General features: G+C 38.1%; 1 protein-coding gene across 1 annotated transcript in view; it reads left to right on the top strand.

Annotated features, from left to right (window-relative positions):
- LOC135476120 (neurofibromin-like) overlaps positions 1 to 16,122 on the top strand; it is an 82,917-nt gene that overhangs the window by 35,563 nt on the left and 31,232 nt on the right. The window contains 8 exon segments of the mRNA XM_064756024.1: positions 569 to 652; positions 2,332 to 2,519; positions 4,203 to 4,295; positions 8,223 to 8,356; positions 12,909 to 13,083; positions 13,934 to 14,080; positions 14,999 to 15,091; positions 15,575 to 15,742. Coding sequence (XP_064612094.1) covers positions 569 to 652; positions 2,332 to 2,519; positions 4,203 to 4,295; positions 8,223 to 8,356; positions 12,909 to 13,083; positions 13,934 to 14,080; positions 14,999 to 15,091; positions 15,575 to 15,742 — 1,082 coding nt within the window.

The raw sequence follows: 16,122 nt of genomic DNA, 5'->3' as shown, positions 1-16,122 counted from the left end.
TACGCTGTTCTCAAGAATATTTCACTTATACAACGGCGGCCAGTATTATGGTGGGAGGAAACCAGACAGAGCCCAGGGGGAAACCCATGACCATCTGCAGGTTGCTGGCATACCTTCCCACGTACGGCTGCACGAGTTTTCACCAACTTTGTACATTAGGGTGAATAATTCCATGAAAGTAAAGGTAGTTTGTAATTCCAATTGATAGTAAATAATCAAGATTGCTTTCCTGTAAAATTATCACCAGTTCAAGGGGTATCAGCACCGGTAAGTTTTGCAGCATTGTATGTGATCATATTTCTAATGACACTTTTGCTAACACTTTACATTACCCAGTGCTAGTGTTTGGCAACAAATGATGCATATCAATGCCTTTGATAGCATTCTGTTAAATTTGTTTTTCTGTCAGGCTGAAAAAGAGAAAAGAAAAGTCAACAATAAAGTGTTTATACTAATTTATGCCAATTGACAGAGTACTGTAGTGTTAAATAGGGCTTACATTATAATTACTGGTATTTTGAAATGAGTAGTGAATTTAGAATTGCATATCGATATTGTTGTATTTCAGGATGAGCTGGCACGTGTGTTTGTCACACTGTTTGATGGGAAACATCTTCTCTATCAGCTGCTGTGGAATATGTTCTCAAAGGAGGTAAGCAGGTTTTGGGGGATATTGTGAAACAGAAGAGGCTTCTGTAAACGCCTTTTTATTCGCGTGGTACTAACATTCGCCGATTTCACGGCAAACACATTTCTGGGAAAATAAGTGCCATCGAAGATAAAACCCATGTAAGTAATGTATTAATGTAGCATGCATTACATTTATAAATTCGTTAACAAGCACTACAGTTCTAATACTTTTTCAAACACGTTAATTAGAAATACCTAATTAGAATGTATTCCGGCTTTCACAAATTCAGCTTAATTGATCGTCAGTTAATCTTGCTTTCTTTTAAGGAGGCTTAGCTCCGTCTAAAAATCACCACATTGCGACGTTGTTGTTGTTGATTTATTGCCGCAGTTAGAGACATACAAATCGATAATTTGTACTGGGCGATATACATACAGTGAGAGAGGCTGTTTTTTTATCAACTCTAGTTGTAAATGTTTCACTCACACCGCCGATGCATGAGAATTAAACAGTGTGATTTATTTATATCACATTTAATCCTTCGTCATCTCCCAGAGTGAGTGACACAAATATTTGCTCACACAGGAAGAAAGGGCTTCGTCTTATAAAGATTACCAGTCTTCAAAAGATTAAAAGCTGAGGAGGATTAACCTCCTTTGTCTGATCAAGTTACTGTATTGTATAGAATTTTTGTCACATCTTACAGGTGCGCACAAGTTTAAATGATAACATTGATACTTTAATGCATGAGTTGTTGTAGGACTTGACGTTTCTGTATTGAAGTTTGATTTTCGTTCATCAGTTGTCCAAAAATTCTGTTAAGATCCGCGAAAGTTGATTCCCACGAATATGTCTTCTTACCAAACCCCCGAAAGTTTATACCTGCAAATAAAAAGGCATTTAGAGTATATGAGAGGCTTTTTCCCGAAAATCGATCTGTGCAAACCCAGTCATATATTTGCTATCATTATTATCACTAACAGTTACCTTTCACAATATATCCTTCTCCTCTGGACATGTGCTTCTGCCCAAAATCGATAATAAGGCTCCTAAAATTCATAAAGTGGGTTACATTATAACTTTTTCAAACTTTAGAATCAATAGCTTGGTCTATTCTACGTAAATATAAAAAATTTGATATTAGTGAATATTGATTTTCCTTGTCCATTTTTGAGTTTCCATGACAATTTACTTTGTTTCTTTCCTTGTCCATTTTGGAGTTTCCATGACAATTTACTTTGTTTCTTTCCTTGTCCATTTTGGAGTTTCCATGACAACTTGCTAGTTTCTTTCCTTGTCCATTTTGGAGTTTCCATGACAACTTGCTAGTTTCTTTCCTTGTCCATTTTGGAGTTTCCATGACAATTTGCTAGTTTCTTTCCTTGCTCATTTTTGAGTTTCCATGACAACTTGCTAGTTTCTTTCCTTGTCCATTGTTGAGTTTCCATGACAACTCGCTAGTTTTTTTCCTTGTCCATGTTGGAGTTTCCATGGCAACTCACTGGTTTCTTTCCTTGTCCATTTTGGAGTTTCCATGACAGTTTGCTAGATTCTTTCTTTGTCCATTTTGGAGTTTCCATGACAACTTGCTAGTTTCTTTCCTTGTCCATTTTTGAGTTTCCATGACAATTCTCTAGTTTCTTTCCTTGTCCATTGTTGAGTTTCCCTGACAACTCACTGGTTTCTTTGCTTGTCCACAGGTGGAGATTGCCGACTGTATGCAGACACTGTTTCGCGGGAACAGCCTGGCCAGTAAGATCATGGCCTACTGTTTCAGGTTCTATGGGCAGGGCTACCTGAGGGAACTTCTTCATCCGTTAATCATGGAAATGTTCCTACAGGACCAGGCCCCTGATCGCAAAGTCTCCTATGAAGTGGATCCTGCAAGGTTAGTCATACAGGATTCATAGAAGTTAGTAATGAAAATCCTGGAAAAATCTGGGAATGTGATTGGTCCTTTCCCCACACCTGAAAAATCATGGATTTTAACAATCTGGTGATAAGAGGTTGTGGAAAATTAAAATTTAATGACCAAGAAAGTGTAGAGGAACAGTTCTATACCTGATAGGTACAATATTCATACAGGCCTTGGATATCTTTGAATATCACAGAATTTGATTATTCTTTTATACTAGAGTATACTAGAGGTGAGAATTTATTGAAAATTAAAATTTGATGACCAAGAAAGTGTACAAGACCTGATCAATTCATGATCATTCTAGTGGTGAAAAGTTGCTGATAATTAAAATGTGGTGGCACTGAAAGTCTACAAACTCTGTTCCATGTCTGATATCGTTGCAGTGTTCATGCCAATCCTGGAAACAAATGAAATTCAGATACATTAAAAATTCAATGATTTTAGCTGACATACTTTTCTACAAAACAGGAAAGAACCAGTATCAGGTGTCCTACGGTAGACTAAAACTTAATGCAATTTTAACTTTTACTTGTGGCTTTAATAGTGGTCGTTTTGTCCACAAACCAAACAAATGTACATAGGCCAAATCCTTCAGTTGTCTCTTGCTTTGAATTAAATTAATTTTAAGCAAGCTCTGGGGCAAAACAAGTACAACATCACAATAGCAGTGACATTCCAACTGGCACTGTGTTAAGAGAATAGCCCTTGGTAAAAGATGTAAGAAAACTGGCCAGCATGACCAACAAGGACAAGGGTTGAGCAACATCTAGCGCTGCTCTTTGCTACTCAAAATGCTTTTTGGATTAAAACTTGAACCCCGTAATGTGACATAGAATTGAGAGTGAGGAGAGCTACATTTCGGCTGAGTAATCCTAACACCCAGCGTGCGCTCTTTTTTTTTTTTTCTTGTTTTTAACTTAAAGTATGGTTCGTGTTTATTATTTATACTTACATATATACACAGTTTTCCAGATCGTATCTACATGTATACTGGAAGAGTACATGTATAATGGTTTTTAAGTTTTAACTGAGGTTTATTTTCCTTTAGTTGGTTTTAAACATGTCCATCTGTTTTGTTGGATATTGATTGTTCTCGTATCGAAAATCAGTCACCGAGGATTTATTTTAACACGTTCATGCCACAATCTGATAATGCCAGAAAACTGTCCAGGAAAATTGTAGGCTCTATGTTTTTTTACAGTTTGTTTAGTCTACTAAAATTGTGTTAGAAAATTAGATTCTGGTCTGTTGTGACCCAAAAGGTATCAGTTACACCACATCTATACTTTTTGCCTGAAATAATTTGTTTCAATGTGGATTAGGCAAATTCATTCATAGATACATACATGTATGTGCATTTTAAATGATGAAATGTAGGAGTCTAAGTACATTGTAGTTAAGTAGCAAAAACCTTACGTGATGTTACTGGTAGCATTATGATCCGAAAAGTCCACCATAGAATAAAATATTCAAATGCGCTAAACAAATTGTGAAACCAAAGAAAATCCAACTATTTTCCTGAACAGTTTTTAGTGGTCTTTCATCTGAAACAAGCTTTGTTTCAGTGTTTTATTTTCCTTTAATCCATAACTATTCATTCATTGTTTTACTGATGACAACTCATCAGACAACGATGTGATATTGTGTTGGTAGGATTGAGAGCGGGGAGAGCATAGAGCGGAACAAGCGGAACCTGATGGTGATCACCCAAAAGGTGTTTGATGACATCGTTAACTCGGCTCAAAGGTGAGGAGAACTACCTGTGTTACTGTGGTAACAGTGGGTAAGGAGCTGCTGTTACACTAAATGTACTGTGTATCCTACATGACAGTAGGCTGTAATCAGTAAAGGAACAGTGAACTTGTGAACCTATAATCATGCTGGCTTTCTCGTGTGTCATGTGGGAAGATCTGCCAGCAACCTGTGGGTTGTTGTGAATTTCCTCCAACTATAACACTTACGAACTATAATCATGCTGGCTTTCTCCCGTGTCATGTGGGAAGATCAGCCAGCAACCTGCAGGCTGTTGTGGATTTCCTCCAACTAAAACACTTATGAACTATAATCATGCTGGCTTTCTCCCGTGTCATGTGGGAAGATCTGCCAGCAACCTGTGGGTTGTTGTGGATTTCCTCCAACTAAAACACTTATGAAATATAATCATGCTGGCTTTCTCCTGTGTCATGTGGGAAGATCTGCCAGCAACCTGTGGGTTGTTGTGGATTTCCTCCAACTATAACACTTACGAACTATAATCATGCTGGCTTTCTCCCGTGTCATGTGGGAAGATCTGCCAGCAACCTGTGGGTTGTTGTGGATTTCCTCCAACTAAAACACTTATGAAATATAATCATGCTGGCTTTCTCCCGTGTCATGTGGGAAGATCAGCCAGCAACCTGCAGGTTGTTGTGAATTTGCTCCAACTATAACACTTACGAACTATAATCATGCTGGCTTTCTCCCGTGTCATGTGGGAAGATCTGCCGGCAACCTGTGGGTTGTTGTGAATTTTTTCCAACTATAACACTTGTGAACTATAATCATGCTGGCTTTCTCCCGTGTCATGTGGGAAGATCTGCCAGCAACCTGCAGGTTGTTGTGAATTTGCTCCAACTATAACACTTACGAACTATAATCATGCTGGCTTTCTCCCGTGTCATGTGGGAAGATCTGCCAGCAACCTGTGGGTTGTTGTGGATTTCTTCCAACTATAACACTTATGAAATATAATCATGCTGACTTTCTCCCGTGTCATGTGGGAAGATCTGGCAGCAACCTGCAGGTTGTTGTGAATTTGCTCCAACTATAACACTTGTGAACTATAATCATGCTGGCTTTCTCCCGTGTCATGTGGGAAGATCTGCCAGCAACCTGCAGGTTGTTGTGAATTTGCTCCAACTATAACACTTGTGAACTATAATCATGCTGGCTTTCTCCCGTGTCATGTGGGAAGATCTGCCAACAACCTGTGGGTTGTTGTGGATTTGCTCCAACTATAACACTTGTGAACTATAATCATGCTGACTTTCTCCCGTGTCATGTGGGAAGATCTGCCAACAACCTGTGGGTTGTTGTGGATTTGCTCCAACTATAACACTTGTGAACTATAATCATGCTGGCTTTCTCCCGTGTCATGTGGGAAGATCTGCCAACAACCTGCAGGTTGTTGTGGATTTCCTCCAACTATAACCCTTATGAACTATAATCATGCTGACTTTCTCCCGTGTCATGTGGGAAGACCAGCCAGCAACCTGTGGGTTGTTGTGGATTTCCTATAACTATAACACCAGCAACCATTGTATTAGTGAAATATTCTTAACTTTGACATACAGTATAACACTACCAATCAAATCAGTTTATATAAACGGTAATTTCTCCCTGACTGCTTAAAATATGGTTTAGTAAAAATTTAATGAAATAAGTACTTGAGTAAGTTGTCCCAAAATATTTCTTTCGTCTGAAACTTTTTTTCCAGTTGGTAACATTCTACCTTCCAAACAAACCTCAGAACACCTTTCCATAATCATCAAGAACTCCCAGAATCATTACCACTGAGCAAAGATGAAATTTTAGTTTGTTTAGCATAATTATGTTAGCAGAATTGTTGCATGAGTGAATCATGTACATTTTTTGTTATTCATTTATTCATTATACATTTTCTCATGTCATATTTTACAGTTGTATGTAGTTGAAGCAATAATTATACCCGCCTATGTACATGTAGACAATTAATATTTTTGTAACAGTCAGTGGGGGGCCTCCGTGGCTCAGTTGGTTAGAGCGCTAGTGCAACGTAATGACCCAAGAGTCTCTCACCAATACCGTCGCTGTGAGTTAAAGTCCAGCTCATGCTGGCTTCCTCTCCGGCCGTACGTGGGAAGGTCCCTCAGCAACCTGCGGATGGTTGTGGGTTTCCCCCCGGGCTCTGCCCGATTTCTTCCTACAATAATGCTGGCCGCCATCATGTAAGTGAAATATTCTTGAGTAAGGTGTAAAACACCAATCAAATAAATAAATAAATGTAACAGTCAGCAGTGGTGTCAAAAGTTATACAAACATTGTGACTTTCATCCCTTTTCTATGTGTTCGCAGTATGTCAGAAGGTTTCCCAGGTACTTGGCAGTGGGTGGTCACCCGGGCATACACCAAACGCATCATTTTCCTCCGAAGGCTTTGGTTTCCTCTGAAGGCTTCGGTTTCCTCCGAAGGCTTTGGTTTCCCCCCACTGGTAAACCAGACAACTGTTATATAAATTGAATGTTAAACTCTGGTGACATGAATACATCAGTGTATGGATAAGGATTTTACAGCTCATACCATAATCATCTCTTTTTGATACTTGAACCCAACAGATTTCCGTCGAAACTGCGAACTCTCTGTCACTGTTTGTTTCACGTCATCTTCCGCCGGTTTCCACAGGATAGTTTTCTCATCACTGGACGAGTTATATTTGTTCGTTTCCTAAACCCGGCCGTAGGTAATATCATTCACCAGGTTTCCATGGATGCCGTCACATTTTTTTTTTTTTTTTTTCGCACCTTTGAAGCTTCCTAACACCATGCTACATTCCATCGCCTCTAACCCAACTCATGCCGCATTTGCCCCAAAGTACCATGCTACATATATGCTACATACCTCAGTATACGCCATGTCTTTACTTTGCATCTTGGAAAAAAAACAGCTAAAACTAGTGTGCCACGTTTTAGAACTGATAGCCTTAATAACAGCTGATGCTGTGCACCTACAGGTTTGACTGTGCTGTGTTACTTGTTATCTGCTGTGTACACCAGAAATCTATCTTCATTTTATACTCAGAAATGTTTCCCATGCATGCATCAAAAATGAATTGCCAGATACCCTTGGTTAACATTTTCTAAATGCATCTCCAAACGATGCTTTCAGAATTTTTAAGTCTGTGAATGAAATTTGTATGAAAACTTAATTTTTAGTGGTAAGTCTTGATATTTTTGTTGAATTTACTTAATCGTGCTTGATTAGTTCGGGTGCCCAGTAGTTTTACAGAAGTGAAATGGCAGCACATGTAGATGTGGTACTGTAGGCAATCATACATTAATCAGAGCCACTTCACATTATGTATTGAATTCTCTGCTGCACGGTACATATATATACATTGCTGTCTGTACATAAAATTGGTGATAGAGACTTCTATCTTCACGTTTATCATCATCCTCATAATTTATTGGGTTATTTTTTGCCAGGCTCGCCACAATATAGCTGCGGTACTTCATCTTTCTTTCATTCTTTGCTAGGTTTCTGCCCAAGGTGTGCATTTTGTGTCTGTCTTATTTGATGACAAGAGACATGTAGCTTGGCAGTCGTTCTCCTTTTATGTTGGGTACTTCTTTGCCAGGTTCACAGTACTTGTAACCAGGCAGTCATACGCTGTCCTCTTTCACATGATTTATTGGGTACTTCTTTGCCAGGTTTCTGCCCAAGCTGTGGAGTATGACTCGTCACATGATGACAACAAGAGACATACAGCTAGGAAAATGATTCACTGTCCCCTTTCACATGATTTATTGGGTACTTCTTTGCCAGGTTTCTGCCCAAGCTGTGGAGTATGTCTCATCACATGATGACAACAAGAGTCATACAGCTAGGAAATGATTCACTGTCCCCTTTCACATGATTTATTGGGTACTTCTTTGCCAGGTTTCCACCCAAGCTGCGCAGTATGTGTCACTGTCTTTACCAGGTGGTAACACAGCGTTTCCAGAGCAGCCTGGACACCGTTTGGACTGTCATTGGCACGGTTATCTTTTTGCGTTTCATCAATCCAGCTCTAGGTAAAAACAAAAAAAGAGTTGGGGTTTAGTTTGGGTTTAGTTTGTTGTGCTGGCTGCTTTTTGTCTTCAGTTATCGCCGTTCAGAAACTTCCTTTCCTTCACTCTGCTTGTATTTTTGATATTGTGGTACATCTCTGTTAATATGGTGGAAATGCTGCTGTTGTATTTTTTTTTTTGTTGTTGTTGACATTCCTTTGAGCACTGTGTAGCTACTTAAGGTCAATGCGTTTAATAATTTTGAATTTGATTAACATATTTGTGGTGTTAAGCGTTTAGTTTTGCTGAAGTCTGTATAGTCTTGCTGTGAAAGTGTATTGGTGGTGTTGTGTTTGTCTGTCATACTTGTCCATGAATTGATAGTGAACTAAATATTATGGAAATTTGGTAATATCACTTCTATCAGTTTTACAGGTACATGGTATTGTGAAACTCTATACAGTGTGCAGATTCACTAGACTACTAATGCACTCTGAAAAGGTATCAGTGGTCTAAAGTACTCTCAGCCTGACAAAATAGGATTATTCTGTTGGTTCCCTTTATTAAACTGGAGTGCAGTGCAGTTGTTGAGATTTGCCATAATCAGTATTCTGTTGGTTCCCTTTATTAAACTTGGAGTGCAGTGCAGCTGTTGAGATTTGCCATAATCAGTATTCTGTTGGTTCCCTTTATTAAACTTGGAGTGCAGTGCAGCTGTTGAGATTTGCCATAATCAGTATTCTGTTGGTTCCCTTTATTAAACTTGGAGTGCAGTGCAGCTGTTGAGATTTGCCATAATCAGTATTCTGTTGGTTCCTTTTATTAAACTTGGAGTGCAGTGCAGTTGTTGAGATTTGCCATAATCAGTATTCTGTTGGTTCCCTTTATTAAACTTGGAGTGCAGTGCAGCTGTTGAGATTTGCCATAATCAGTATTCTGTTGGTTCCTTTTATTAAACTTGGAGTGCAGTGCAGTTGTTGAGATTTGCCATAATCAGTTTTCTGTTGGTTCCTTTTATTAAACTTGGAGTGCAGTGCAGTTGTTGAGATTTGCCATAACGAGTATTCTGTTGGTTCCCTTTATTAAACTTGGAGTGCAGTGTAGTTGTTGAGATTTGCTATAATCAGTATTCTGATGGTTCCTTTTAAATTGGAGTGCAGTCCAGTTGTTGAGATTTGCCATAACGAGTATTCTCTTGGTTCCCTTTATTAAACTTGGAGTGCAGTGCAGTTGTTGAGATTTGCCATAATCAGTATTCTGTTGGTTCCCTTTATTAAACTTGGAGTGCAGTGCAGCTGTTGAGATTTGCCATAATCAGTATTCTGTTGGTTCCTTTTATTAAACTTGGAGTGCAGTGCAGCTGTTGAGATTTGCCATAATCAGTTTTCTGTTGGTTCCTTTTATTAAACTTGGAGTGCAGTGCAGTTGTTGAGATTTGCCATAATCAGTATTCTGTTGGTTCCTTTTATTAAACTTGGAGTGCAGTGCAGCTGTTGAGATTTGCCATAACGAGTATTCTGTTGGTTCCCTTTATTAAACTTGGAGTGCAGTGCAGTTGTTGAGATTTGCCATAATCAGTATTCTGTTGGTTCCCTTTAAACTGGAGTGCAGTGCAGTGCAGTTGTTGAGATTTGCCATAATCAGTATTCTGTTGGTTCCTTTTATTAAACTTGGAGTGCAGTGCAGTGGATGAGATTTGCCATAACCAGTATTCTCTTGGTTCCCTTTATTAAACTTGGAGTGCAGTGTAGTTGTTGAGATTTGCTATAATCAGTATTCTGATGGTTCCTTTTAAATTGGAGTGCAGTGCAGTTTTTGAGATTTGCCATAACCAGTATTCTGTTGGTTCCCTTTATTAAACTTGGAGTGCAGTGCAGTGCAGTTGTTGAGATTTGCCATAATCAGTTTTCTGTTGGTTCCTTTTATTAAACTTGGAGTGCAGTGTAGCTGTTGAGATTTGCCATAATCAGTATTCTGATGGTTCCTTTTAAATTGGAGTGCAGTCCAGTTGTTGAGATTTGCCATAACGAGTATTCTCTTGGTTCCCTTTATTAAACTTGGAGTGCAGTGCAGTTGTTGAGATTTGCCATAACGAGTATTCTGTTGGTTCCCTTTATTAAACTTGGAGTGCAGTGCAGTGGTGCATTTTTTTTAAATTTTTTTGTGATGAGCTTTCTGTTAGTTCCCTTTTCAAAGTGAAACTCATATAGTATTCTGTTTGACCCTAATATTTATCCAAACTGCATTCCAGTTCATGAGGTTTGTCATAGCAAGTATTCTGTTCTTTCCCTTCACATGAAATGCAGTTTAGCTGCTGTTCTTTGATAAATAAAGTACTTTACATTGTCCTTTTGATGCTAAAGAGAAGTCAAAATTTGAAATATGATTTTAGAGCTTATTTTTGAGCCCTATGAATTAAAAATTTGACCATCGCATCAGTGTTATCTTCAGACAAATGTGTCAAAACTTCAGCTTCCATTACTGAAAACTAAACAGTGTGACACCGCTTTAAATTTTGACTTAAGTCAGAAATATCTTTTTGGAATCGGGCCCCATATGCTGATAGATAAGGCGTATTTGTCATTGAAGGATGTGGTAATACTTATATAAAACATGTTTTGCCCTAAATTTTGGCTTTGCATAACTTTGCCCCAGAGTGAATCATACATGCATTTGCATGGGGCATGAATAAGCCTAGGTACATAATATATGTATATGCATGTCATCTGTGAACATTTACACTGTATTTCTCTGACAGTTGTTTTGTGCCATTTAAGTAAATGTCCTCAAGACTTCTCTTCTTTGATACAGTTAGCCTTTTTCTCAAAACTCTGTGAATTCACTTTTTTTTGTAGTGTTGCAAAGAAAAACAGAAGCCATATAAAAGTTGAAAAATGGCTGAAAAATAGAAAAATGGCTGAACAGCAGCAACCGGAAAGAATTAGCTCAGTTTCTTTCTACCATGTCTAAGTAACATACATGACAAAAAAATGGGCTCTGCTCTTTGTTGACTATGTCTTGACTAGTAAGTGAAGCAAGGTTTGAATCCACTGCCAGCATGTTTAGCTGTACTATCCAAGGAGAAGATGAGAAGACAGTCACAGCCATTTTGTTCTGCTGTGCTTGGTCTTTCTGTAAATTGGTTTTTAATCTGGAATTCTTACAAGACCATGCTATATGCCATGTTAGAGCATCAGCAACCAAAATTTTGAAAAATACAATGCATCATTCGCACCCCGAGCTCAATAATTAAAATGTAACTGTCCTTGTGATATTCGCAGAAAAATGGATTGCAATCAGTTGGTTAAACTTGATAATGTGCCAGCACTTATATGTATGTGTTTGACCTTGTGGATGTATTAATGTGACCTTGCCGAAAATCTACTCTTTAGATCATGAGGTCACAGCGTCATCAAGGTGAAGTGATTTCCCCCAGGCTGCATTTTCACCACTCATAAACTTCACTGCCATCATGTTAATGAAATATTCTTGGGTATGGCATGAAACTCCAATGAAATAAACGAACAAACAAACCATGCTACAAAGAATAGCAAACCAAAACGCGTGAAAAAAAATCTGTGTGTCTAAATTATTTCCTGTTGAGATGTTTCTGTTTGGAAAGAACAAAAAAAAAAAACAACTTAAACTGGAAAAATAGTGATGCATTGATAGGTTCAGTAATTTCACCGAGGTGTACACAGAGTTGGTTTTAATTAATGAAGCTTGTACATAACTACATCTTTCATTTCTATCCCTTGCACTGCCTGCTTGCTTTGCATGTTAAACACTCATTGCTTGTTTAGTGTTGTGAACCAGTATTCCCACTTTACATGAATTCAGCATGGCCGGCCTTTCTCTTTGATGCTTCTTTGAGTTTAAAGTAAAGTGTGAGATTGATTCCTACGTCATACTATATTTATGGGATTGATTAGTTAATACCATATTTCACCTGAATTTACATAAAAGCATTTTTCAAGTGACACATGTTTTGATTCTGATTGATTCATCCACAAGTATAGGTCCAAACTAAAGGATTTTTTTTTTTTTTTTTTTGGAGAAATTTGATATTTTTTTTATCAGAATAACTTAAATGTTAACATCAGAAGTATTATTTTAAGGCTCTTGTGTTATGCTAAAAGTACAATTTTACGAACCAAACTTCAGGTGAAATACTGTACTTGGAATTTCATAATAGTGTTTTTGGTCATGTGAATTTGGAATAAGTGGGACAGAAATATTTCCTGAGGGAGAAAAAAGTAAAAAAAATTCTGTTAAATGTTTTTTTTTTTTTTTTTTTAATTCATTTCCATAAATTAGAGTCCAACTTCAGCACATTATATAATATATAATTTATATATATCCCAAGTTTCAATGATGTGTCTCACCGTTGCAGTCACTCTGAGTTCATGTCCAGCTCATACTGTCTTCTTTTTCGGGTAGTGGGTTTCCCCCAAGCTCTGTCCCGTTTCCACCCACCATAACGCTGGCTGCCGTCGTATAAGTGAAATATTCTTGAGTATGGCATAAAACACCAATGAAATAAATAAATGAAAGATGCATGGCCGTATTTTGACAGTGTCTCCGTACGAATCTGGGATTATCGAGGAAGAACCAACGCCACGGATAAAGCGGGGTCTGATGTTGATGTGTAAAATCATGCAGAACATCTCTAATCACTTACTCTTCCACAAGGAACAGCACATGAGGGCTTTCAACGATTTCCTCAAAACCAACTTTGAATCTGGACGAAAGTATGTACTCAGCAGTGGTGGTTTATGTGTAAATAATAAGGGAGTTTTGAGTTCAGACTAAAGCTAATAGAAGTATTAGCTTCTATCATATGACATGTCAGATGTGATGGGCAAGTTTTAACTGATTTACACTATTTACTGATCACCTGTCTCACCTTGTTCCAAAGGCACAAATGTTTAAGTTCACAAAGGTTCAATTCTTCCATCTTCTCCACCTTTACTTACTCTAAATAACTTTTTTTTAAACCGTTCAAAAATAGTCGCCTAACATTTTTGGCAGATCACATGTTACAGTAGGCCTTTTATAACCCTTCAGCCATAAAAGACTTCGATCTTGAAATTCCGCTTCATTTTCAATGTTGATGCCAAGCTTGAAAGGAAGACTACAAAGTAAAATTTAGAAGCAGAATAATAGTGAAGACTGGGTGTCAAGATAATGTGGCTTCATCTTTGGGTGGGAATTCATCTTACGCATGTTTCCAGAGTAATTCATTTCTGTATATGTGTCAGATGCAGAATTTGTGATTTAGACGCAGGATTCTAGGGAGGTCTAGAAACTAGCTGATATTTTAATTTAGCGAGTAATTTGCTGCCATAGTATGAAAGTTTTGTTCGTTTTGAATTCATAAAATGATTTTAAATTTTCTCCTCTCTGAGCTGGCCCCTGGAGATGGGTAGAAAATTTTTTGTTTTGCATCTTCCAGTATGATGCCCCCCTTCCTTCCAATCAAATCTCAAAACACCCTTCCAATAGAACCCTTGGAATGAAGCAAAATGTGTGACATAGTTTTTAAAATGCTAAGTCATTTATCATAAATAAATAATCGCATTGTTGTATTTTTGTTGACAGGTTTTTCATGGAGATTGTGTCAGACTGTGAGACTGTAGATGCGGGCAATCACAGTCTGTCCTTTATCAATGATGCTAATGTCCTTGCCCTCCATCGTCTACTATGGAACAACCAGGAGAAAATAGGCGACTATCTCTCCAGTAGCAGGTAGTGTTGATATAATATACTTTATCAATTTTTTTGGATGACAGAAAGGTGATTCTATTAGTTTGAAACAAACAAGGTCCGAGTGTCTGCTAGTACTTCACAATATCACTGATTAGCTTCTCACCAATGTGGTTGCTGTGAGTTCAAGTCCAGCTCATGCTGAATGGTTTCCTCTTCAGTCACAAGAGGGAAAGTCTGTCATCAACCTGTTGATGGTAGTGGGTTTCCAACTGTAATGATGGCCGTTGTTGTAAGCGTGAAATATTCTTGAGTATAGCATAAGATACCGAGTAAATAAATAGATCAATCAATCAATCAAATGAAGAAGTTATGCCCTTTAAAAGGATGTATTGTCAGTACTCAATATTCAGAATCTAATGATTGCAGATGCTTATTTGGTACATGTCAGTTTATAGAGTAAACTTGTATTATATGGTGCAGTAAACAACACAGTTTTGGTTAATACTAAGGTCTTGTATATAACGATTAGCTTTGATTAGGAGTTAGGATGCTTTTGTGCCAATCATTTCATGCATTAGATTCAGATACCTGTATCAGTAAATCTATTACAAGAAAGAACTGTTTAAGGGCCTCGGGGCCGCCGTGGCTCAGTTGGTTAACGCGCTAGCGCAGCGTAATGACCCAGGAGTCTCTCACCAATGCGGTCACTGTGAGTTCTAGTCCAGGTCATGCTGGCTTCCTCTCCGGCCGTACGTGGGTCTTGCAGCAACCTGAAGATGGTTGTGGGTTTCCCCCGGGCTGTGCCCGGTTTCCACCCACCATAATGCTGGCCGTCGTCGTATAAGTGAAATATTCTTGAATATGGCGTAAAACACCAATGAAATAAATAAATAAAATTTAAGGGCCTCAGATTGCAGTGAAATTTCTCATTTATTTCTATGTTACGATCAATTACAGAGATCATAAAGCAGTTGGCAGACGGCCCTTTGACAAGATGGCGACACTTCTGGCATACCTAGGCCCACCAGAGCACAGGCCTCTGGACTCCCAGTGAGTAACATTTACCCAAAGGCAGTTTTATTATGGCATAAAACACTAGGAAGTAAATAAGTAAATAAATTATATCTGACTCTTGATCAGCTATATTTCATAAACAACAAGTCTGTCCCAAAAATTAAAAGCGCAAGCAGGATTTCTATGGTGAAGTAAATAGTACTGGATATGACATGTACTTCTTGTGTTTAACGTGGGGAGGTCTGTCAGCAACCTGCGGATGGTCGTGGGTTTTGGGCCCGGTTTCCTTCCACTGTAATGTTAGCCACCGTCATATAAGTGAAATATTCTCGAGTACGGCGTAAAACACCAATCAAATAAATAAATAAATTCTTATGATTAATTATACTTCTATGAACTTTGCATTGGTACCTGGAAATCGCTGTTGAAAGACAGTTCCAAAAAAGTATAAAAGTAATGTAAACATTCTGGCACAGTATGTGATTTAAATCATATTTGATTACCTCCCTTCCCCACCAGGTGGAGCAGCATGGACATGACAAGCACTAAGTTTGAGGAGATCATGTCACGTCACAACATGCACGAGAAAGATGAGTTCAAATCTCTGAAGAACCTTCACATATTTTATCAGGCAGGGACCAGCAAATCTGGAAACCCTGTGTTCTATTACATCGCCAGAAGATACAAGTAAGACGGCAGACATTGATGATTTTTGGAGAGAAGCCATTGATGATATCATACATATAAATCTTTTTTTGCATGTTTCTTGCCGTATTAAACTGAGTTAAAAATTGATATGACAATTGATTTTTTTTTTTTTTCCCTTACATGTAAGTAATGTAATCAAGTGATAAATTATGCATAGGTACACTACAAACAGCCAATAAACAGCAGGTACAAAAGTTCAAACTTACAATGGGAGACTCAAGAACAAGCCACACAACAGAGTCCAGATCTGTAGAACACATTATTTTTTCTGTGACGCTGCAGTTCTTGTACACAGCCTAGCTCTTTAATGAGCACACATACACTGAAAATTGTGACATTCATGTAATAAAGGAAAAGAC

Source organism: Liolophura sinensis, chromosome 10 (assembly GCF_032854445.1).
Source record: "Liolophura sinensis isolate JHLJ2023 chromosome 10, CUHK_Ljap_v2, whole genome shotgun sequence".
Lineage (NCBI taxonomy): Eukaryota > Metazoa > Mollusca > Polyplacophora > Chitonida > Chitonidae > Liolophura > Liolophura sinensis.
Note: the sequence above shows the minus strand (reverse complement) of the source record. Positions and strands in the feature narration are given on the sequence as shown.